General features: G+C 34.9%; 1 protein-coding gene across 1 annotated transcript in view; it reads right to left on the reverse strand.

Annotated features, from left to right (window-relative positions):
* Positions 1 to 5,229: 5,229 nt before the first annotated feature.
* LOC115623785 (neuroligin 4-like) overlaps positions 5,230 to 24,732 on the reverse strand; it is a 48,798-nt gene continuing 29,295 nt past the window's right edge. Inside the window, exon 10 of the mRNA XM_030518326.1 lies at positions 5,230 to 5,585. Coding sequence (XP_030374186.1) covers positions 5,230 to 5,585 — 356 coding nt within the window. The remainder of the gene's footprint in view (positions 5,586 to 24,732) is intronic.

The raw sequence follows: 24,732 nt of genomic DNA on the forward strand, positions 1-24,732 counted from the left end.
GCCTGCACATATAGTTTGAATATTATTTTATAAATATATTTTCATGTGATTAGTTCCTGTCTATTCGTATTTATTGTTCTTATACTTAAATGTTGCTTTGCTCAATATGGTGTCCGTAGCAGCAAGTTTGAGATTGTAATTGAAGCAACTGCCAAAATATGGGCAACAACATAAGGAGGGGAAAGCTAAAAAAAAGGTACGAGTGCGTAAAAGGAATGCGAAATTAATGTTTATTGCGCTTTTAACACATATACACTTCGGCACACCCACTACATAAGCAAAGGCACACACATACACGCATACATATGTATGTAAGTGTGCAAATTTACATAAATGTTGCCACTTTCTGCTCGTTGTTGTTTTTTCATTTTTTTGTGTTGCTGTAGCTTTTCACTTTAGTAGGAAAATTGCATTTCCCATACCAACGTTAAGGATGGGGCAAGGCTAGCTGAACTCAGATGAAGGATGGGATGGGTGGGGGGAGGGGGGGGGAGAACCGAAAGGGGGCGCGCAAATGTTAATCAGCTAAGAGTCATGAAGGTGAGATGCTGTGTTCGCCATGACTGCGTGCAAGCGTGCAAAGTAAAAGGGAAAGAAATGCAAATTTAATTGTATGCCAGGTGAAATAATGGCTTGCCCGCCACAGTTATACACATACACACTGACACACACACACACACACACACACAGACATATACATTCGCGACCCTCATGCTCAAGCAAAGTGGCTGTAAGTGGACAACAGAGGCGGTCCTTCTTGGTCGCAGCGGCCATTGCAGCACTCTTCTCCAAATGGAGCATAGTCTATCTTTTATGAAATATGTTTCATTATTTATTGTGTTTAATTTATTATTTATTGCTTTAACTTTAAATTTAAATGCTTCTTAAATTAAAAAACGAATTTAAATTATGCTCAACATTTGAAAAGAGTAGGAATAGGAATTTTTAGTTGAAAATGAACAGTCTTTATGTTTTCTTTTTTGTTACATGTGTATACCCTAAACTATATACATATGTAGGTATGTTTTATATATACAAAATGCTGCTTTGAAACATATTTGACTGAGTCTTTAACCGCCTGCTTAGTTACTTTGAACTAGTCTATGAGGGAGCTGCCGTCAGCTTAGTTTTGATTTTAAACAGAATGTCTATTATAGACAGTATTTAAGGAAAAAGAAGAAATTTATAATTTACTTATAAATACTGATCTATTGGAGATGGTTTAGTTCATGAACAATAGGAATTTTAACATATGATAAAATAAAGACAACGATTATGCTATATCTTCCTTTCGTGATGTATTTTCATATAGATATTTATGACGAAATTAAATTGTGATCTATTTTGGCAAACTGTTATGAAATAGGCTGATCGGGTGGAGAAGTCGAATCGAATTCTTAATTTTAAATTAAAAATGATAAGAATGCTGCTGCAGAAGAGGGCAGAGTATTGCATTTCTTTTTAAACTAATATATTAACAAAGTTTAAACATGAAACTTTCCTTGCTTGGACATTTTTTTTTTTAAATTTAAATTTGTGGGCTGAATTTGAATTATTGTTAAATATCAAATAGATATATTAACTCTACTCAAACTAATTTAAATATTTTGTATATATATTTTTTTTTTGAATTTGATTGTAGACCTGGATTATGCCATTATTAGTACCATAAGGATATATATTGCTCGAAAGATTTCTTTTGTTTGAGAACAATTGAAATTTGTACAAAATTAACAACATATATGCGCTCTCTTACTTGATATACTACATATATATTTTTATGACTCTATTATGTGACTTGCACAGCAGCAGTTGCCGCACATTTTTCTATGTCAGTTGCTGCCACAATCAAGTTTACCTTTACCTGCACACGCACACACACACAACACACACACACACAGAAAGCTCAACGCGGAGAATTTTTTCTATGAAATAAAGAGGCAACATTTTTTTGCTGCCACATGTTTGACATGCCGTTTGTTATTTTTGATCAGCGAGCGCAACGCCCATATTTTCCCGTGTTGTCATCATTTCTTCTTCTTATTCTTTTTTCACATTTTCGGTAAAGGGTTGTACATTTTTGTCATAGCCATGGGCATAAGGTGTGGGAAAATGGGTGAACGTGCAAATGGAATGTGAAAATGCCTTTTTATAGTTACTGTCAAATTAATAGCGCAATTGGGGCTTTGTTTTGAAAATAATTATGTTTTTTTTTCGTTATATTTATTTTCAGCATGCATTTTAAAAATTTGTTTTGTTTGACTTCGTTTTTATGGAGTATACAAAAAATAGCGAGGTTGACAAAATATTGGCTTTTAATGTGTGGCAGTTGCCTTAAGGCAGCAACCCAACACACATTGTTTACAAATGTCCCTTTTTTTTAACGAACTTTCTTGTTTGGAGAAAAAGAAAGAAATTTATTTATAGCAACAAAATTGTTGGAACGTTAAAGCGGTGTCAGCCCGAATCCTATATACCTTATACCCACCTTTTCCCCATTATAGTCTTTCAAAACAAAGCTTGTTGTAACAATTATTCCTATGGCAGGTATAAGAAATTCACAAATTTTAATAAAACTTTAAATTATTGTGAGATATTAAAAAAAAAACTCATAACTATTGATTTGATGAAAACTAAACTTATAGTGATCAACAGCTGATACAAAGAACAGATCGTAATGGGGTTTTAAATTGTTTTTAATAAAGACAATTTTACATGAAAGCTTGGTGTCCCAAGATGTTATGCCTCAAGAGATTTCGGGATTAATTCAGTCGAATAGCGGGAAAACGAGCAAAGTGCGGTTCGCCCTGCCTCCTTCTACTTGCTACTTATAATTAGTATTTCAACTTTTTAGTACGGGAGTATACTGGAGATACTGTGCTAAGAATAATACTCATCTGATTTAAAATAAATGCATTTTTTGTTTTTAATAAATCACAAAAGAAATAACATTTTAATGCTAAGCTTTTAGGAATTTGTCAGATTGGTTTGGTTTTGAGCATCTAGTTAGTTTTGGATTATATTTCGATTGAAAAATTTCGAGTCTACATTATTTCGACACATGAAATAAAATTGCGTTTGGGGCACAGTTTATTCGATAGAAAATTTTCAACCACATAATGGCTAGGGCTACATATGCTTTACATTTAACAAAAGCGCTAGAGAAATTGGATCCGCCAACAGATTGGAAGGATATAGTCGATTTGGTTTTGACAACAATCAACTGCAGATGGCGCCACAATTATTGCATACAGCAGTTGCGCAAAGCCTTGGACGTTGGCCTGCGTTTCGGCATTATACGTGAGCTGAAGGGAAAATATTATCTATATGAATACGGACAGATTGATAAATGCGGACAACTAGCTTATGATTTTCAAAGGAATCCATTAAATTATTGGTGCGAAACGGAGTCTGAAGATGATGACGATGATGATGATTCGAAGCCGACCTCGGAAGACAAAAAGCAGGATGGTGGAGACGGCGACACGATTCAGAAAGATGAGAAACAGATAAAAAAGGAGCCGGTGGAGAAAAAAGATGCAGATACTCAAACAGACGGTAAAGAAACAAGCAATTGCAATGAGACGCGCACAATTAAGGAAAATTTAAGCCAACTGACTGAAACGGAAACCGCTGATTCTGACACACAAATAAGTACTTCTGCCATCAGAAATGAAAGCGCAGGAGAAGTAAAGTGTGAACAAAATACCTCGACTGAACAGAATCTGTCTGAGGGTCGCGGGTTTCGAGAAAAAATAATGAAACGAGCTGTGAAGAAAATCGACGATGGCCTGAGACTACTTTTTATAAGAAATGACATTAAAAAGGAACATTCTAAATGTGGGACATGTAGGAGAGAGCTGCCAATTGTCCGTACAGTTGCAAAAAAAACCTCAGACCACACAATGGAGATGGAGCCGAAACTTGCGGAGAACTTAAGCCGGGTCGTACCAGGTATGAAAAGACATCGGCATGAACTGAAAATGGAGCAAGGAAAGAAAAAACGCCAAGAAGATCGAAAATAAGTTATTTTTAAAAATGCTAATGCAAAATGCTAAATTACACATTAGCTTTGCGTAACTTAAGTAATTCGATAAGTATTATATTTTACATTCAAATTATTAAAATTGGGATATGTGCATAGTTTTAGATTCGATAAAATATCTTATTTTATTTATTTATTTCCATCGACAAACAATAAAAAATCAATACAATACAATAGATAACTTAAACTAAGTAAAACTCAAGAAATAAAAAAGCCTATAAAAATGACAAAAATATCTAATAACGAATCCGACACGGTGGGGGAATTTTATTTGCCAAACGGCCAGCTATGCCCCGATTCACAGCAGAGAATAGTCAGATACGTTATTAGACCTATCAAAAAAGAAGTGGAGATGAAAAACAAAATAGCAATAAAAGATAGAAGAAAATAAATTAAAATTAAAATACTTAAATAATAAAATATAATTAAAAATCAAAGGTGAAGAATCACTGACTGATAATAGCTTTAAAGAAAGCTTGCAAGAATGCTTGATGATGGCATATCTGATCTCTTCAGCTCGACTTTTAATTAAACTATGCAGTGCATATTTGCAAAAAAAAATTACTTATAATAGTTTTAGTGCATTAGAAAATAAAATAAATAAATGGTCGAGCTGTCTTTAAAAACGCCAACAAATGCAAAGGTTTTCAAGGTATGTTTGATGTAAATGCTGTTTACAAGTAATTAAAAAAAAAACTACTCGTTCTACACAGTTCCAATTCGAACCTTTGCTTTGGGGCCTGACATGGCTGGCATAGATAGTTTCAGTTCCTTGAGTAGACTCTCGGTTCGCTGAATGTTTAAAAATGGTTAAGCTAAAGATTTAAAAAAAAACCCTTGTTTTGACATAACCTATACATAATATAATTGAAATGAATATATTGATGTTGTTATACTTGTTTTATTTTATTTTTGCAATTTATTTTGCACATGAAGCAGTTTTTAATTAGTTGCAACTTTAAATGCAATTTACCCAAATGTGGGTAACAGGCATATTTCTTGACCTTTTTAAAAAAAACTAAATGTTTGTCTTTAAACTTATTTTAACCTTTATAAGCTAAGGCTTGTAAAGTTATTATTTAAAAGTGTACCCCAAAACTATATATCCATGGCAACAGTAATATAATTCAACTTTAGACTTACCCCGTTGACGACTATAAGTCCAACTCAAAGACCGATACCTATCAGACGCGCATCTCATCTATCGCCGCCTGTGGCACTTGTTGTTGTTGCGCCGCCGCCGCTGCTGAGGAGGACGTCGCGCTGTGTCCGTGCGCATGCGCATGTGTGTGACCCTTCGATGAGGATGGGGCACTGCTGACGCCGCTGCTACTGCTGCCACCCGAGGGCGTCTGATCGAGCAGCATGTTCCCATTGACGGGACCCATGCCCGTGGAGCTGGTGCTGGAAGAGGCGGTGCGTAGGGGTGGGCGTGGCGCACGTATATGATGCGCCTGAATACCTGTTAGAACAGTGCCGTTCGCTTGATGTTTGCTCGCCTGCTGTTGCTGTTGTTGTTGTTGTTGATATTGTTGTAGTTCTGCAGAAGATATAGAAGTGGAATAGGATAAAGCAGGGCAGAAAGAAAGAGATACTTGTATATTGAAGAAATATTGGAATTGGCGGTCGTTTAGCGCAGCTGACTTGTAAGCTACTTATTGCTTTATACTTGTATTATGCCTATGTCGGCATATTAACAAGCAAATGTTTACTCTGCGTGTGTGTGTGTGTGTGTGTGTGTGTGTGTGAGTGTGTGCGTACAAGGCATCGGCAACTAAAAGTGAAGTCAATTTGTAGACTGCAACATAAACAGCAGCAGCAAACAAAAGAGCGTCAGCCATTACGCGCAGTCTAACACACACACACATCGTCAACACTTTTTGCTGCACTTCACAAAAGGATTCTACAGACTTGCTCCATCAACTTGTAACACATAGAAGCTAAACAGATGCGCTCTATCAAATATTGCAGCGTTAGTTTAAATACATTATTGGAAAGCTAATATGGCTTAGAGGATCTACGAACAAACATTCATAAAGTACCAAATATATAACTGATTCATAAATAATGAGAGCTTCGAAGCAGCTCTTTGTTTGAATCAATAAATGTTATCGACTCCAATATCACTGCAATGATTTCATGATTTTAAATCACTTTTATTGTCAATATCTAATCAGCAATCACTGCTATCGTCGCATAAATATAATAATGAATAAATTATAGTACATAATACTTCATAGCACAAATAAGTACCAGACTTGCTTAAGATATATTTATTATATTAAGAGTCAATTTGGACCGATATATCCTATCCTATAAACAGGTTATATATGTGTTCATACAAACGGATATGGATTCTATATAGATTCCCTTGGTTATGCTGATCATACATTTTTATATGTACCTGTAGTGCGGAGTCTTTATGGACACCTTCTGCTGTTAGATTCATGAGGCATGCACACTTTTTTGGTATACCCATGACCAATAAAATTTGTAATAATATTTCAAGAAAAATTAAATTCAATTTATTTGCTTCAAATATGGCCAAAGCACAGCTGATTAGGGTTAAATTGTTTATTATTTAAATATTTTTATTTAGTTTGATTAACAGCAAGCTATTCCTTTAAATTAGTTTCTCTCCATTTGAAATATTTGTAATATCAATAATCAGAGTAAACCTTGATTGAAAGCAAAGAGACAACATAAATAAATATTTGTTAGAGTTAAATTGATATTTTAAAACATGTATATTTGCCTTGCTCAATAAATTTTGCGCTCTAAAGGTATATTCTTGTTAAAGAATGCAATAAGTTTCAAACGAAGCGGTTTAAGGGTATCACAAGCTCGCTTTTTGTAAGATGGAATATTTATCTTTATCCATCAAAGTTGACTGCCTGACTGGTTGACTGACTGCGCCTGATTTAAGCCTTCTGGCCTGTCTGGCTGTTTGACTTTTCTGTTGATTTTTAGTTTGCGATGTCGTTCAACTCGTCGCCTCGATTGCCTCGCAAAAGTGCAAATGTGCGCAGTTATAATATAATATAATAATATAATAATATGTAAGATAGTTAATTTGTTGGCTTGTTTACACTGCACTGTGTTGACTTCTGCTCACAATACCATTTTTATTGGTGTGTTAGCAAAAATGGCGGCAAATCGCTAAATGACTTGTCAACCATGCCATAAAAGTGCACAGTTGGTTGAATGTTGGGCAGTTATTGTTCAATATGTTTGACTTGCAAAGACCATATAGACAGTCTAATGCGTAAGCTTAGGGTTGATGTAAGCCGCGATAAATATGAGGATTGTACTGGAAAAAAAAAACTGGTCGTCACAGGGCTAAGAAGATGGAAAGTCGCAGTAAGACAAAAGGATAAAGCGAGGAAAGAGAGGTCTGCTTAAAGAACTGTGCTTATAGTATTTATTTAATATGTTTGTATTATTTATTTATTTATTAATTATTAAAATAAAACAGAAAATGGAAGCTTAGCTTTACTTTTTAAATACTTATTCTGTGGTCAGATTCGTCTCAGATTAAATGAATAATTTTAACTGGCAACTTTCTTAAAAACCAATTATGCCTCGTTTTTTATAGTAATGCATGAAATTTAAAATATATTTTTTCTGCAATTAGTATAAACTGGAAGGAATTTTGCTTTGTTTTAGAAGTCAGCTTTGCGGAATCATATTTAATGAAGCATGCTAAAAAGAAAGCAATGCTTAAAGCCATAAATAGCCATCTGGCAGGATTCCAAGCCCTTGGCTTCGTTCTTGTGACTCAACGCATTGCACCATTGCTGTGGTACTTGTACACACGTTTGCTTTCATAATTTCATTACCCGTAGTAACTCAAGCGAACGCGTCTCTGTCACAACACGATTCCATTGCCGGCAAGTACTTACAGCGAACAATACACCAGAGAGCATTCAAAGCCAATGAGCAGGATTATGGCTAGCGCATGGCTAGAAAGCCAAGATGACCATCCAAGGGCAAGAGCAGAGTGAAGTACTCGTAGAGCGCAAGCCGGTGGGATAAAGAATGAGAGCGAGCGAGTTGGGCAAAGCTTACTTTAACTACTGGGCACTTGGATGAGCAATAAGGACCTTGAGCCTGGGCAGTTTGCGCAAAAGGATACGAGCATGCGTTTAATACACGTGTGCCCAAATGCATAATAAAGTGGCACAGTGCGCTAAAGAACTATGCAATATTTGGCGCACAACGTCAGTGGCATGGAGTGGCGGCCACATTTATGAATATGAAATTAACAACCGTGCGTATACGTAATGTGTATACGGCAAACAGCGCCGCAAACGAACGAATGAATGTGCACGCAATAAATTTTCAATTTACATACTTATATGTACGATCATACATACTTACATTATAATACAGCAGACACTCTAAAGAGGAAAATCAAATATTTCACCTCTCTTCAAGCAATAATAGAGGAGAGGAAGCAGCCGACAAAAATTAACTGCAGGCAACCTAAAGTGAGTAACAGAATGATGATATCGGCTTGGCTAAAAAAGCAGGCATTCTTATAAAAATAAAGATGTGTTAAATTTATTTCAAAAGTTTTTCTACAGGGCTTTGAAAGTTGTAAGTTTTTAGAGGATTTAATCTTTAGCGCAACTTTAGTTCAACAATATCTGTGTATTATTTGTATTCTTTGCCTTATAGTATATTTTCTATCTTCATAATACCATATGAACTGTTTTACTTTCAAGTATCTCTAGTTTTAGGGTTAATTTGTGAAGGAATCGACCTAAATATTAAATACCCTTTACAAATCTAATAAAAGGCTGACAATTATTGACTACATTTTTAATTAATTAATAAAATTTAAGAAGCTAATTTTTGGAGTCATTTTTAATTTCAAAATCTACTTATATACATTTATTCAATTATTATTAATTTGACCTCAAACTCGTACAGTCTTTGTTCGTTTTGGGCTACCTTTTAATAAATATTTCATATTTTTACCCATTCCTCATCATTACGAGCAAGTAGTGAGCTTGAAAAACGATTTTTTGTTTTGTTTTATCGAGGGCCTATTGTTAGATGTGGTGGATTTTTTTATATTTGCGAATTGAAAGCCGCAGCGAAGCAAATCTAATTTATATGCACATCACTTATACGCACTGTTGGCCACTGCAGCGGCAATGCTGGCTGCTTACAACACACGCCTACGCGCGTTCGCTCGCAATGTAATTACAATGTAAATGCTGTAACAAATGCCTATAATAGAAATAGAAAATATTACGTTTTGGCCATTGAGAGCCCGCACGCACGCACACAAATCAAAAAGTGGCCACTGCATAAGCTCGGGCCACCAAATTGGCTGTACATGCTGATGTAGTTGTTGCTGAACACACACACATACTCGCAAGTACGCGCACAGAAACGAAATTATGCAGTAAAATTTGAAATTCCGCTCAACGGATGTTGATTAGTATGAAATGACAACGCCGGAAATGCGAACTATAACTCAACAAAGAGGGATGGGGGCCCTAGTCACTTGACCACATACACCAATCGGAGTTTGTGTTCTTGAAACTACAGCGCTTTTAATTAAAATAGAGGCAGTAATTAATATTCAATGAGCGAAATGGAAAGAATTGAAAGGAAGCTGAGATTCCATTTTATAAGTAATTAGTCCATAATTGATTCAAATTTTTTCTGATTTGTTCTTAAATTTATATATTTATATTTACAAAGACACCGTTTTTTTGTAATCTTTTATTAACCAACTACTAAATTATAATTAAATTTAAACCTAAACCAATTACTGAATCTGAGTCAAAACTAACAAGGAAAGTGTTCTATATATTTTTTATCAATTCTAATTCTTTTTTAATAGCAATTCAATAGTTTATCAAAACTTTTTTCGCAATAATATATAAAAAACCCAATTATTTGGAATATCTTTTTGAAATAATAGTTTAGATGTGATATTCAAACCATGATTACGTAGTTCAGTCATATATGATATAGTATAACCTTTTAAGACTAATTCATATATTATATTATTATTATTATATTGTCAATATTAGAGGGCTCATATTTAAAAATTTGCATTCGAATTGAATGGAGGTGTTAAATTATATGCACCAATTCGTGTAAGTCGATTTCGGAACAAGTCTTACTTCTTTTTTTAATTGGAAAACCCAACACATGGTCATAGTTCTTAGCTCTTTAATCAACAGACAAATAATTTATAAGCTTAAAAATGTGGGCATGAGCTATATATTGTGATTCCTTTGGTCTCGATACTCAGCTAAAATGTATTTTATCGACAAAAGAAACTACTAACAAACAAATTTGGAGATCAATGGATTTAATTTACTTTCAGAATTAATGATTGATGATGACAGGTATATTTGTAGATTACAATGTCAATAGGTTGTATTATTTAGTATGTATTTACTTTGTTTATTTTTCAAAAGAAGTACAACAATTGTCCCTATTTAATTGAGCCAGTCTGTGCAGCGTATAGCATGACACCGCGCTCTGCCAACAACCTAGTGGTGTTGGCTATGGTGGCGCTGTGGCTTTGGTGTCCATGCTGCTGCCTGTGGCGTGACATGGCGTCGCTGACAACTAAGTGAACAGACCAACGAGCTCCACTATTTGCAACACAAGTGCAGTCAATTGTAGGGGGCCCTGCGAGTTTGTGTGTCTGTGTACGATGCAGGGCGTATTTGTTGCATTAATGAGCCGCACCCTTCATGCCAACCAACGAATTTATTGCTAAAATTTGCAGTTTCTTCCCTACTTTTTCCGCCAGTGATTTGACAGTTGCTATGTTTATTAAAAATTCCTGCAACAAGCTTAACGGCGCTCGGACAAATGTGTACTTTATGGCAAAAAGCATGTAATTTATGGCCAGTTAGTGGAGTGGTCAGACCAAGTCTGATTTGTATAATTGGATGAGGGAACTATAATGGATAGCTTGCAAATTATATATTGTTTGCGGGGATAGAACTGACAAATTTATGTGCGATGTAACCTAAGGAATATGTTGATTTATCGAGAGCAAATGCAGGATCTGCTGTAAGCTTTCATTTATGTTTTCTGACTTTGATTGTTGACTACTTTCATTATAGAATATATCTATAATGGACATATATATAACGGAATCAGTTTTGTTAAAAATGTGATATGAAAAACTGAGTTATAGATGTTTGTCTATTGGCCTATTGGTCTGAAGAACTTGAAGACTTCAATGATATGTCTCGAATCTAAGTATCATATTATTTAGATATATATGATTATTAATATTATTGATACTTATTATTTAAGTGCTGATTTAAAAATGTACAAAGAATTTATATTCTTAATTTTCAAAACAAGTTGCGTCTTCAAGTCATGTTCGCCTGTCTGAATGGCCGTAGGGGTCTTCAAAAGTATAAATGCTACTTGTAGATTTACCAAACCTGGAATAGTAAAAGATTGTGTTTATTCAGGAAACTCCCCCACTTCCTGACAATGCACTTTTGGCATCCAGATTCAACAAGATTTAAGGAATGGCATTTTTAAGTTTTCCGGTTCTGTAGTTCTCGAAACATTAATAAATTTTGTAAGTCAATACTTTTAGAGACTATTTAGTTATATAGTATGTCAAGTTTTATGCCAATAGTCAAATTGTTGAGCAAATTATAACCACAAATGTAATATCCGCCCACCAACTATATACATAATCCAACCTTCTACAATTGCCAATGGCTGCCTAAATTGATTTAAATGGACACACGATTCGTCTGTGTTGTGAAAAATATCGCATGTCATAGCCTATTGAACACTGTTCCAGTTTAAAATGGCGCTCAAATTAGCAAATGCTTAGTCAAGTTGTCAAATTGAAATGGTCAGGCCATTTAAGTGCCATTCGAGCAATGCAAATGACTTTCGGCCATGTCCGATTAGCATGAAATTGTGAAGCGTTTCAATCTCGCATAAATCACAACAAGGGATTCGTACTAGAAAAAAGGTGATATCTCAAATATACACATTATATACGAGTATACAGGCGGGCAAAAATGGTGTGCACTAAATCAGCACACGGGCGGAATGGGCAAAAGCAAAATGTATGCCACGGCGCAAAGAGCAGACATCACCAAAGCAACAGTATACTATACATAGTATATATATAAAAAATCTATTTTTCAAAATGCAATGCGAAATCATGCGGATATCGAAGAAAATTTATGTGCGTCTATTTAGCATTGAGCGAGCAAGCGAGCGAGTGAACGAACAAAAATTAAGTATACGCAACGTAAGCTGCATGCAATCATGCGTGAGAGCAACAGAGAGCGACTGAGCCAGACAGCAAGTGTATTTGTATGTGTGTGTGCGAGTGAGCAGCACAATTAAATTGGATTTATGGCGCGCGTGATTGCAAAATGAAGTTAATGTGCATACAAATAAAATAGCAAAGCGCACGGACACGGACACGGACCCGAACAGGAGGAACAGAACCCAATGGAAAGGAAACGGGAGCAGCAAAGGCGAAGAGGGCAAGCGTAAGAAAAATTGTTGCCGAACTTTTGGAAAGCACGGAAATCGTACCTTGTTTGTCATGTCATCAATAAAAGACGAGCACCAGCAGCAACAGCAGCAGCAGCCAGCGCAGAAGAAAATTGAATGAACATATGTATTGAAGAAAAAAGCGCATGCAATACGCGTTCATATACTCGTGGGTACAGTGTATATCGGCGAAAAGAAATATTTAAAGCAACTGAAATGGATTTACACAAAATAAGTGTCACTGTTTTTTGATATTGATGATATTTGAAGATTTACTAGCATTAAGAGCTGTTTTATCAAGGGTACTCACTATATAGTACCCATTCACTCTATAATGCCTGCTAATCATGTTTGTCAATTTTAAGCGCAGGATCGACATCAGCTACTTGGTCAGGTCTAATTAGTTGATAAGAATAAGAAGAAAGATGGCAGTAGAAAAATGATAAGATCTTACTACTTATAAAAAGGTATCGACAACATTAATTTCCTCCAAAAAGTGCCTTCGTATTATTGTCGGCATACCTGTAAATAGTTGGTTCGTTTAACTATGTTAATTTAAATACGTCGATCTTCAAAACTCTAAGATGCAGGATAACCAAAGTTGGGGATTATTTTCTCAGCTTCATTCCACTATTGTTAAACAAAATATTTCTTGCAATGCCTATACATTTTTTCATAAATTTAAATGTTATCAACATTAAATGTTCAATATAGTCAAGAAGTTGGACTCAGCTTTGTGCCAGTTGAGTTTTTTTTTAACATTTTCGATATTATGCTTGTCTGCATCTACATCTCTATAACAGAACATTTTCTTTTTTGATTGATCAGGTATCGCTGAGTGCGATTCAGCTATTATTGTCTCTTTAAAAGAGTTTTACATGAATCGCTAACATTTGTTTATTGACATTCTTAGCTTCTTTTAGGCATGCTCTGCTGTACTTATACCGCATGGAAGTGTAAAGGAAATGTAAGCCATCTGGCCTGCTGGACAGAAATATTTTAGTTATAAGTATGTATGTGGCAGCAGACGAAGAAGAAGCAGCGAAATGAGCACTGAAGCGCATCAATGAAATATTTATGAGAGCGACCATGTAGATTTATGTTTGCTTCAGTTCGTGTGCAAGTGTGTGTGTGCGAGTGTGCGTGTGTTCACGCTGGACTTTTGATGGTAGCAGAGAACTAGCGGCGGCGAATTGAAAAATTTATTAGTCAGCTTAACGGTTAGCAGAGTTAGCTTAAAGATATATTTTGGCTTACTTGAGCTTAACTGTTCAACTAGCATGAGTTAATGCCGAAGCTATTGGGAGCTATTGATCAGATGTAATCGTTAATAAAACATTAAGGGATTGTTCTAATCAAGTACGAAGCCGTTTTTATTTTCTCTAAACTAATTGATGAATGGCAACTATTGGCCGTGGCCTGTAGCTAAGACAGATGTATTTTTGTGTAAGAATAAACGCTTCTTGATGTTATTCATTAACTAAACAGAAGTGTCATTAATATATGTTTTATTTGAAATATAAAAAATCAATTTTGCGGAGAAGTTAATGTCAATATGTGTACAAGCATAAATTCGTAGTTTAGATAACTGGATCTTTGTACATTTTCAATATAAAAACAAGAAAAAAGTTTGAAATAAAATGGTTGTTTTGTTGGCATAACTTAGAAATCGCGTAACTTAAACCAATTGCAACAATTGTTGTGCCACTCATTGTGAATTGCTTATCTTTAATATAGCCACAACTTTTACACAACTCTTTATCCTACATATACTATAAATATATATTATGAGTTCTTAGAGCAGCACTTTGGATGCTGCTTAATATCTTTAATACATAACATATTGCATATTAGTAACCCATCTATAAACATCACGTAGCCCTCTGAGACCAATACAGATGACAAGCATTCGCTCTTAAAGCTCGTAAGCCAACAATACACGCATCCAATGCCACAACTCAGCAAAACTGACCGCAAAAGGCGGCTAAAGCTTCAATAAAATAATATTGTCTTATCTAACTATGTGAGCAATGCCCAACAATACAAGTATACGGGAGTAAGTACACGAAACGAAGATGAGACAAACAAAAGCCAAACAAAAAGACGTATCACATTTGGCAGTTAGGGAGGCAGCTAGTTTTCTCCCCCCACCCCACCCCCACCCCCAACATATATAGCAATTGCGCGATTGCTCAGCCACCCAACGAGCTGCGCAATGTCACATTTGTATGCCTGTAGTTCCAAAACTCACTGCCGCCTGTCGTTAGACGTCAGCCGTCAGTTGTTCTCGTCGGTGGAAATCGTCAAAGCATATGAGAAATAATAAAACTAAAGAAAACGAAACGAAAAAGGCACACAAATAAACAAACCAACCAACCAACCAACCAACCAACAAACGCATAAAAGCCACAATGCGGCCACGGGGTGGTAGACGTAGTCACAAATAATAATGCTTTGGTCTGGGGTTTGGGGCTTGGGGTTTGGGGTTGGGACGGTCGGATGGCTGCTGCGCGGGTTTTTGATGTTTTACGGCACCTACACAATTTTCATGGCTACGAAGAAACATATGTCGCTTGACTGCGACCCCACGACTATTCTTATCAGTTGTTGTCAGTTCTGACTACCCTAGAATGGGGTACCATATTTTGTTTGTCATATGTGCGGCAGCTTGAAGAACGAATATCTTGGTCTATAAATTTGTCATGAAATTTAGCTACTTATCAATCAATCAATGAATGGACTTTATTTCAGAATTTTGAGTGTTTATCCAAATTCGATTAGAAACAATTAATCGAGCGTGTTAGGTAGGGTATTGCTTATACACAGTACAAGTTATATTTGTGCTAGCTGAAGATGAAAAATTATGCAGAGGGCATTATTATTAAAGGTTTAACTTAAACAATACTATGCGACTATTTAAACCTAAATACCTTTTACTTTGTCTAAATAAATTAGATTGCAGTGAAGTCGGCTTTATATATAATTGCGTACATCTATTTACTATATTTTCTATTATACTACAATTCAAATGATGCAAATTCTGACTTACAATATTTTATTTATTTAATTAGCTCTTTTTTTTATTTTATATGTATTTTGTGTCTGACCGACATTTTTGTGGTAACTTTTAATGTTTGTATTTAGTATTCAAGCTCGGTTCTTAGAGTGTTGTAATAGGGCTATAATCGTTAGTATTTTGTTTTTCAATCATATGAGCAAATAAGTCAGTGCTTAAGTGTTCCAAAATGTGGATCGTACAGAAGTACTCTTTTAATTTGCAATTGTAGTGAATGTTATATTTTTAAATAATTTCTTTTTATTATGAATTTATTCCACAATTTGTTAACCGTCGGATGTTTCTCACTGGAGGTGCGTAAAGAGATAGTTACACCTTTACTGACCCTCTAAAAATAATGTACGATAATAGAATAAATTACAATAGATTCTAAGTTTTGAACAAACGCTCCTTACTTTATTAACAATGTTTTTTTTTTTGCTTCTAAGCCATTATAAATGCTGAAATAGTGTTCGTCATTCATATTTATTAAAAAAAAAACAAATGCAGAACAATTTTAAATCTGTTACAAAAAAAGTGTTGCTATGGCTCTTTATAAATTGAAAAAGAAAGGAATGATTATATAGTATACGCATTAATTAGAATGATCTGACTATATAACAAAAGTTTAGTTTAGCAAGTTTCTTTCAAGAGATTTTCTGTTTGCTTACTTATCCAAACCAATTGACTACTTATATACAAGTACTGGTAATAATTGGAATGCTCTGCAGAAAATGGTTGGTAATTTTATAATATAGGCAGATACTTGATTTTTTCGCCTTTTGGTAACTTTTATTTATTATTTAACCTTTATGTTCATAAAGGTTATTCAGGTTTCGGTTACAAAGGAAAGCAATTTCTGCTAACAAATAGATCGTTCATCATTTTTTGTCATTTGTAGTATATCGTGTGTACAAATAAGTACACACACATACGTACGTATGCACATACACCCTGTACCCCTGCACCCTGTACATATGTGTGTGTTATAAACACTTTTTCGTTGGGCGCTCTTTCAAACGTCACACACTCGCACACACACACACATAACGCACACACTCTGTTGAAATTTCAATAATAACATTTGTATGAAGTTGTTTATGTTTCGTCGCTGTTGTCGCACAGGGTTGCCAGCCGTCGTCAATGTGAATGACAATCACGTCATGGCGGAGTGTAACTTATGCTCCCTGTACTCGTATTTGTCGCTGCTGCTGCTCTCGTTGTTTTTCCTATTGGGCTTAGCTCGTTTGGCCTTTGTTTGGCACTGCTTTATTTTTATTATATTAAGCATGGTTTTTGCCAGCAGCCGCTGCCATATGAACATGTCAGCAAAAAGCGTTTACGCTTCATCGTTTTTACTCAATTTGTTTGATTTGCTTGCCTGCCCAACTACCGCTGCTCTCGTTTTTTTTCCGGCTGGATTTTGGTTTTGTCTTTTGGTTTTTCGCTTAAACCTTGGCATTTATGTGAATTATAGGCGCAAAAAGTTTATGTAAAGTCTCTTTTTTCCCCTCATTTCTATGCTCATGATTTTTTTTTTTTTTTCGAAAAAGAGGCACATGAAAAATGTTAAAACGAAATTGTTGCCGGGAGTTTCAAAAGTATTGGGAAAATGATTAAAGCAAAATGCTGAGACTGGCATTTTTTTCGTTTGAATGAAAGCTGGCGCAGCCAAACTGGCAGGCTTAGTTATAAGTCAGTAATCAAATTTTGGCCGAAAAAAAGTTCAAAGTACTCATACCTTTATTTAAACCATAATCGGCAGAGGCAAAGCGACCTTTTGCATAAGCAGAAACACAGAAATTGGGAAATGAAGTTGAGCGATTGGAATCTTAAATGAGAAGTAGGGGCGTCCTCCATGGCCATAAGAGCATTAGAAGCGTCCAAGCCTTCAAATCGGGCTCGATAATTGGAAATGAAAGTATTTCAAATTGCCATAAAATATTTACAATTAACAAAAAATCAGTTTTAAAAGAAACCTTGGGTGAAAGTAATTTTGTGATTAAATTTCAAGTGTTAAAGTTAAATTTCGACATTTCATTTTCCAATGCTCTTCTATAAGTATTCCTGATGGTAGTCATCATTAGGGCTGTCTGAGATGTTTAGGATATTAACACGCACAACTTTTAAATATTCTATGCTTCAGTTTATATTGTATTTGAATTTCAGAAATATTTTGGCTTTTATTCTTAACATTATTCTTAACATTTTTCAATCCTAAATATGTAATGATTTCTTATTAAGTTTTATTTTAAATATATTTTTAGCAACCACCAGCTATCCCTTTAATTTTTGTTGTATTAGAACAGCATCGCTTGCGTTCTTTTGTATTTTTATTCTGTTATATTTCTAAGAAAAAAAAACATTAATTGTATTGTGCAAAAACTGAATGTTTCTTCAAAGTTCAAGCGTGCTTTTGTAGGCCAACCGAAATTTTGGAGAACTGTACATAATTAAGCACTAAACTGCTTTTAAACAACATCAGCATTTCATTTAAGCCAAGTTGCCCAACTAAAAACAGCATCAACAACAACAATTACTGATAATGTGCCGCTTGAGTGCACAGCATAAAACAGGAAAATCTCACAACAAACATCAATTACGCAAGGATTTGTAATTTTGCTGCCGCAGTTGCCTCCTCGTCCCTCATCTTTTGCAGCCTTAACACAACTTTACAGTGTCCAAAATATAGTATAGCGAGGACGGCTACTAAAGGTGACTTTAATATTTATAGCCTGTGCTTAAAATTTGTTCAACCTTCCCCCCAACCAGGCCTGCGCTTCTGACCTCAGCTGTGCACACTTAAATAAATAACTGAACGAAAAAAAAGAAAAGAAAAACACCAATGCACGACCCTGCTGTTGGAAAGAAACAACATAAAAAAAAAAATAACAAAAGCAACGCCGGCAGCGCCTACGCATAATTATATGAAAATTCGCAATAATTATAAATAATGCAAGAAGCGCAGAAATGCCGACGCACAAACACTTTCCACTTCCGACAATGCCAGCACCTGACAAGGAGGTGGCAGAGACATGGACGAAGGCAAGGCTATGACGATGGTGTATAAGAACGGGTGCGAGCACAAGCACAACACGATGATGGGGAGCACAACGATAATGGCGAAGTGGGGAGCCCATTCTGCTCATGCTCTTAGCCACTACACAGTTTCCGCTTCCGTTAAGGCGCGAAACATCGGCGGAGTCGCGTAAAATTAAATAAGCAGCAACAACAAATATGATAAACATAGCATGCATTAGAGCAAGAGAACTGAAATGGAAATCTTGAATTTGTCTAGGTGACTTTTTTATGGTAATAGTAGTAACTTTCAAATGTTGTATATTGGATTGAAATTCTTTAAATTTTATGCAAATATAAATGTACAATACTAGAATTAAAGATTTTTGTACACCTTGTGTCTGAATGGGTTATTAGAAAGGATTTACTAAAAAGTCTAAACGCCAATTATATGTTAGTGGTAGAACATACAAGTAGACATGTCGTTCGTCTAGCCATCTGTCCGTTTGTATGAACCTTTCTAATGAAATTATGTATATATTTTAAAATAATAATGCAAATGTCATTCTGAAATCTCCCGATGTATAGTTAACTGAAAAATTTTACTTGATTTTTTTAAGTGTACCGAATTATATTAAATATATTCTAAGCACATTCGTTTCGCGCTATTTTTAAAATTTGCCTGCTATCCAGATATACTCGTACATTTGCTATCTACTTGTATTATTGTATATGTTTTCTTTGATTGAACAACAATTAGATGTACTGTCAAGTGCTTCGCTGACGTTGATGTAGCCGTCAAGAGCATGAACCTGCTCAAGCCGTTGGATTGTGAAATCCTTTCGACTTGTCCTGACAGCACTTGAATGCGCATGTCGCCATTATGGAATCGACTGACTGGCTTTGAGCTAAATACAGTTTTGAATAGGCTCTATGGTTCATGCTCTACTACTGACAGCACTGGATGATGAGGGTAGCAAGACTTGAAGATACAAATTCGTGGAATGAGCTTTTTTTAGAAAATGAAAACAAATCATAATCATCATTGTTGGAAATTAATTATTTGGAAGTTGTTTGAGAGAAAGCTTAGTAGTATTGGTCTTTGGACAAAATTGTGTGCAGATCTAAATATAGAAGAGGAGATAATTGAGTTGAGTTTTCTATGGCTTTGATTTACTTAAGGCGGTAGGCTTAAAGCTACCAGCCAAGCGCTTAGTCCTGTAAATTATCAATAATTTGAATACATATATAAATACTTGTATATATATGTATATATATAGCCTTATATGTGATATAAAGTTCGTTATGCAGAGAACATGGATGGAAGAGAAATTGATGGAACTTTCAAGATAGAACTTGCTATACGTGCCATATTCCCACTCATTTATTCTTGGAAAATCAAATTTGGCTTAGCAGATAGCTGAGTTCGGTGCGAACTTAAATCCAATTCAGAAGACATTTCTATGACAAGAGCAATATTCACATTGAAAATGAATTTTAACTTTCTCGTAATCGAACCTAGCCTGATTTTACTTCCTGAAGTTTTTTAGATGATATTAGATACTTTGATTAAAAAGCTGCAATTTATTGCTTCAGCATTTAATAGTTAAAGGATATTTTAAAAAAATGTTTGCCCCACTCACAAATTTGTTGCCTAAACTCGGCGCCCAGCCACAATGTTTATCAAGAACCAGCATAAATACACACAGAAACAAACATATACACTTACGAGTATGTGTGTATAAACAAAGCCCACATGCAATTTGCGAGTTTGACGAGAAAAAGAGACGGTTTTTTTTCCAGAGGCATTTATTTCACAAACAGTCGAAACAATTGCATTCCGTCATGCTCAGGAAAGTGCCGCTCAACCCCTCCTCAACACAGCTCTTCTATTCGTTTATATCGATTGCTGAAATATTATTTATGAACAAAAATGTCAACAACAGGCAGGCGCTCACTGCGGCAACCTTCATTCAATATAATGAAATGAATGGAATCATAATTTTTTAACCAGAACTCAATGGCAACCTGTCCCACTCCCTAATAAATGTTTTGCGTTTTATTATGCAAGAGTCGTGCCTTAAACTAACAAGACAGTTTTATATCATTTTTATTGTTTTTGTGCGGCAAACTTAAATAGCTGAACGTTTTATGGCCCGACCGTCCTTTTTACCTTGGAAAATTATAGTTTGCGCAATAGAAAATCATATCGTAAAATGGGCTTTAGATCGAAATTGAAAATATTATCGTAAAATCAATGTCGTGACTGTGATGCCGACGGATAATGTTTATGTCAAGAGGGTTTTTTATTAGACACAGGCATTTGTAGCCAACTCTATTTGGTTGCAGTGGAATTTTATGAGTATTATCGAAGCATATTTATTTAAGTGCTATTATAACTTCATTGGGCCTACTGATAACTGATGGGAGCAACAATAACAAGGGCTGCACCAACAACAATGCCATTTAACAGTCCATCAAGCAAAACAAGAAATAAAACGCACATGTTGGAAAGTAAGAAAATACTGTTCCAGCCTCGGCAAACCATTCAAGCATAATTTTTACAACAGTTTCCGTCATGGTCAGCATTTTAAGCTCGCCTGCAAATCGCCATTCAGTGTTCAGCGTTCCACCGACCGCCGACGGATTAGATGTCCTGCTGTCAGACACCAAACTGTGGTCAAAAGTCAAGTGCGTTCAACTTCGACGAAGCGTAAATGTTTTTCCGCCTTGTACATATTTTCCTTCGTTTTCCAATATGGACAGTGGGGAAAAAAATGTTAAGCTGTGATTGCATAAAATGTAAAGAAGCTTTTACATGTTGGAAGTATGGAATTTACTGAAAAAATGTAAGGGTATATTCTTTGTGATGTACAGGTTTGTGTGACCTTGAAGAAGAATGTTAGACCAGATGTTGTGGGTATATACTTATAAGATAAGCTATCGAAATGAAACTTTGCACCGAGGCTTCCATTCGATGGACAATGTGAGAACTCCTATATCCATATACTCTTGTTGTCATATGAGCGATATGATCTAAAAATAGTTTTTGGATCCGCCGTGAACTAAAAAATGCTTTTAAATTCATGATAAGATAGCAATAAGAAAGTAGCGATTGTAGTACGTGACCTAGGACAGATTAATATATTTTAGACACTCGAAGAATAAAACAATTCTTTTGGCTAGTGTTTACAAAATGTACAAAATATATTTAAAATATTTCGGCTTAATACGCTTACAAATTCATCTTTTTAGACGCAAATACAACAAATTTAGCTTTTGTATTTTAGAAGTTCAGAATTTCTGCTTAAAAATGTAATCTCCATAGCTGTGACTATTCTAATAATATAAATGACAATCTTATAAGCTAAAAAGAAATGCCTAAAGTTAAACAAATTCTTAAAAAAAAAATATGAAAAGCAGTTCGCTGTTCTCAGTGATTTTAAAATCTTTCTTAGTGGAATGAAAATGTTTAAATACTTTTAAATCCAGTAACACAAAGATCTCTAAAAGTGAAGATAGACTTTTATAAAGGAAAACTGTTGTTGAACTTTCTTCTTCTTTCGGATTTTAAAGAAGATGCACTTTTTAAGGATTTGTTCGTAATTTTATCCATTGTGCAATATTTATTCTCTCTTGTCCACATAACACGTGTACGATAACGCCCCCAGGACGCTGGCAAAGGAACCCAATCATGCCACCCCCTGACTGGGGGCTTTAAGGCGTCTCTGGCTGATTAGTACAATTTCAATTTTCACGCGGACATATTTAGGCTTAGTTGGGTTCGCTTGATTTGCTTGCTTTTTTCCGTTCTGTATTCTAGAACGTCAGCACGAAGGTCATTCAATTTGATTGAGCAATATGTATGTTGTGTTTGTTTAGGGTGATTCTGCAGGAAATTTATGTGTGGCTCGTGGGGCACTCGCCAAAGTTGCTTCGTCATTTCTTTCATATACATTTCGATTATTGTATTTTTTTTGTGTTTGCGAATATTCTATATAAGAGACCAGCTGTGTTATAAGAGGCTGACTGGCATTGTTCTTTGAGCGCTTTAAATTGAGCTTAAAGTGTCTAATGGTTCTGACCCATTGCAAATGTTATATCTGAGAGTACTTGAGGCTTCAAAAGACGCTCATTGAACTGCACATAGAATAAATCTTCTATGTGTGTTGGGTTAGGCAAAAGAAAAAAAAAAAATATATATATATATATATATATATAAATATATATATATATATATATATATATATATATATATATATATATATATATATATATATATTGTTGGGCTCGGGATGGTGCCCGGAAATAGTGAAGCTAAATTGAACAGAGAGTTGGAAGACAACACTTTCAAAAGAAATCTTTTATATACTAAATAATAATTTTTAAGCTTTTCGTAGTTTTTGTATTCAATAAAGTTAGTACAGAAGCGGTTCTGGAACTATTTCTGACAAATGACAAAATGAGTTTTAAGATTTACATAAAAGTTGATTTTTTAATTTAACCGAAAGAATATATTAAAGTTTCTTAAAGAAACCTATAATTAAAATAAAAATAGATATAATCGATTCTTTTTATGGTAAGGAAACGATATTTTGGTTTGGAGCATTGATTTCTTGTGGATAAAGTGAAAGGCCTTGGAATTCAAGGTTTGCCTTACTTTACAGATGGAATGGATGGATTTTTTTTATATATGGATATCATTTGCTTTGATTTGCAGAAGCATAACAAATGCACAAGTATTTTACTAATTGGAAATATGTTGGACATACCTTACTTATTGGAAATATGTTGAACGTGGAGAATCGTTCCCAATCTGTACCCATTCGCTCTTAAATGTTCAGTTTTACAAATTTCTTTAGGCAACTGGCTGTTGGAAACGTATGTCGTCTATTATGAAAATAGAATTACATTCCAGCACTACCTAGTCTACTATTGTGTCATTACGAGTTATAAAAATTGATTGCTGCTTTGTTTGCGGATATGGAGCCCTCTCATAATGTTCAGCTTTGTGTTATATTTCGAGATGGTCGGGAAATTAAAAAAAAGTCCAGTCTATTTGTGCACTTTTCAGCAACAAAAGAAAAATCAAAGGAACATGAATTGCAATTTTTTTACGCCATTGCTACAGAGAGAAAAAACACTTTATGGTGAAATGAAATCTTATCAGTTTGCAGCTTGTTTGCCATAATATTTTCTTGCTATCGTTCCATTCTGCTTCGGTGTTTCTCCTTATACTTATGTACATATGCTACGTAGTAGCATGTAGTATATATATTTGGATTTTATGTGTACGTTTGCCATTGGTCGAAATATTCGATCCAAAGAATACCTGCATTCAATTGCATTTGTGGTTGCTGTGTTTCGCCATTTTTTCAATTTCATTAAGTTATGGAAAAGTTCGTGCGTCTTAATCTTTCTCTCGGGGGTAGCCTAATGTACTTTAAAATATTGCAATTTCTTCAATTGATTTATGTGCGCAGGCACAGCTGCTATGAAGTTCAAAGAAATGGCTTGATGCTTTTATTTTTTTAGGTCTGATAGAGCAATATATAATTTTAAATACTAATAAATATTGGGCAGAGAACAGAATGTGTGGTGTCCTCAATCCAATATACATCAGAAAAATATTGAGGCTGTGCAGGAGAAATTACTTTGGTATTCTTGGTTCAATGTTTCTTCAACAAACTATACCGCTTTCTGAATGAGTAAGGTGGCACCTAGTTTGGTTGTCCTTCCTTCTCTTTCGTGACATTTTCTTGAACGAAATAAATTAAAGCTGCCTCTTTGCCATACAAATGTTTATATAACATTAAGCAGGCACCAGTTTGTTATTTAGAAAAACAGTTTTGCTATTACTATTTTCTGAAATCATACAATTTAATAGAGGTTTTCGTTTTCACGATATGAAATATATATATTAAGGTGTAGAAATTAAACCGACATGTTAAGGTCAGCTTATCGGACAGTTTTGATAATTTACTAAATAATTATTATCTATTAAAATGCTTCTATTTTGTGGAGATTTAATCAGAAATTATTATCTATTAAAATCGATTAATCGATTGGATTGTAGGATAGCTATATTAAG

Source organism: Scaptodrosophila lebanonensis, unplaced genomic scaffold, assembly GCF_003285725.1.
Source record: "Scaptodrosophila lebanonensis strain 11010-0011.00,11010-0021.00 unplaced genomic scaffold, SlebRS2 tig00000053-arrow-pilon, whole genome shotgun sequence".
Lineage (NCBI taxonomy): Eukaryota > Metazoa > Arthropoda > Insecta > Diptera > Drosophilidae > Scaptodrosophila > Scaptodrosophila lebanonensis.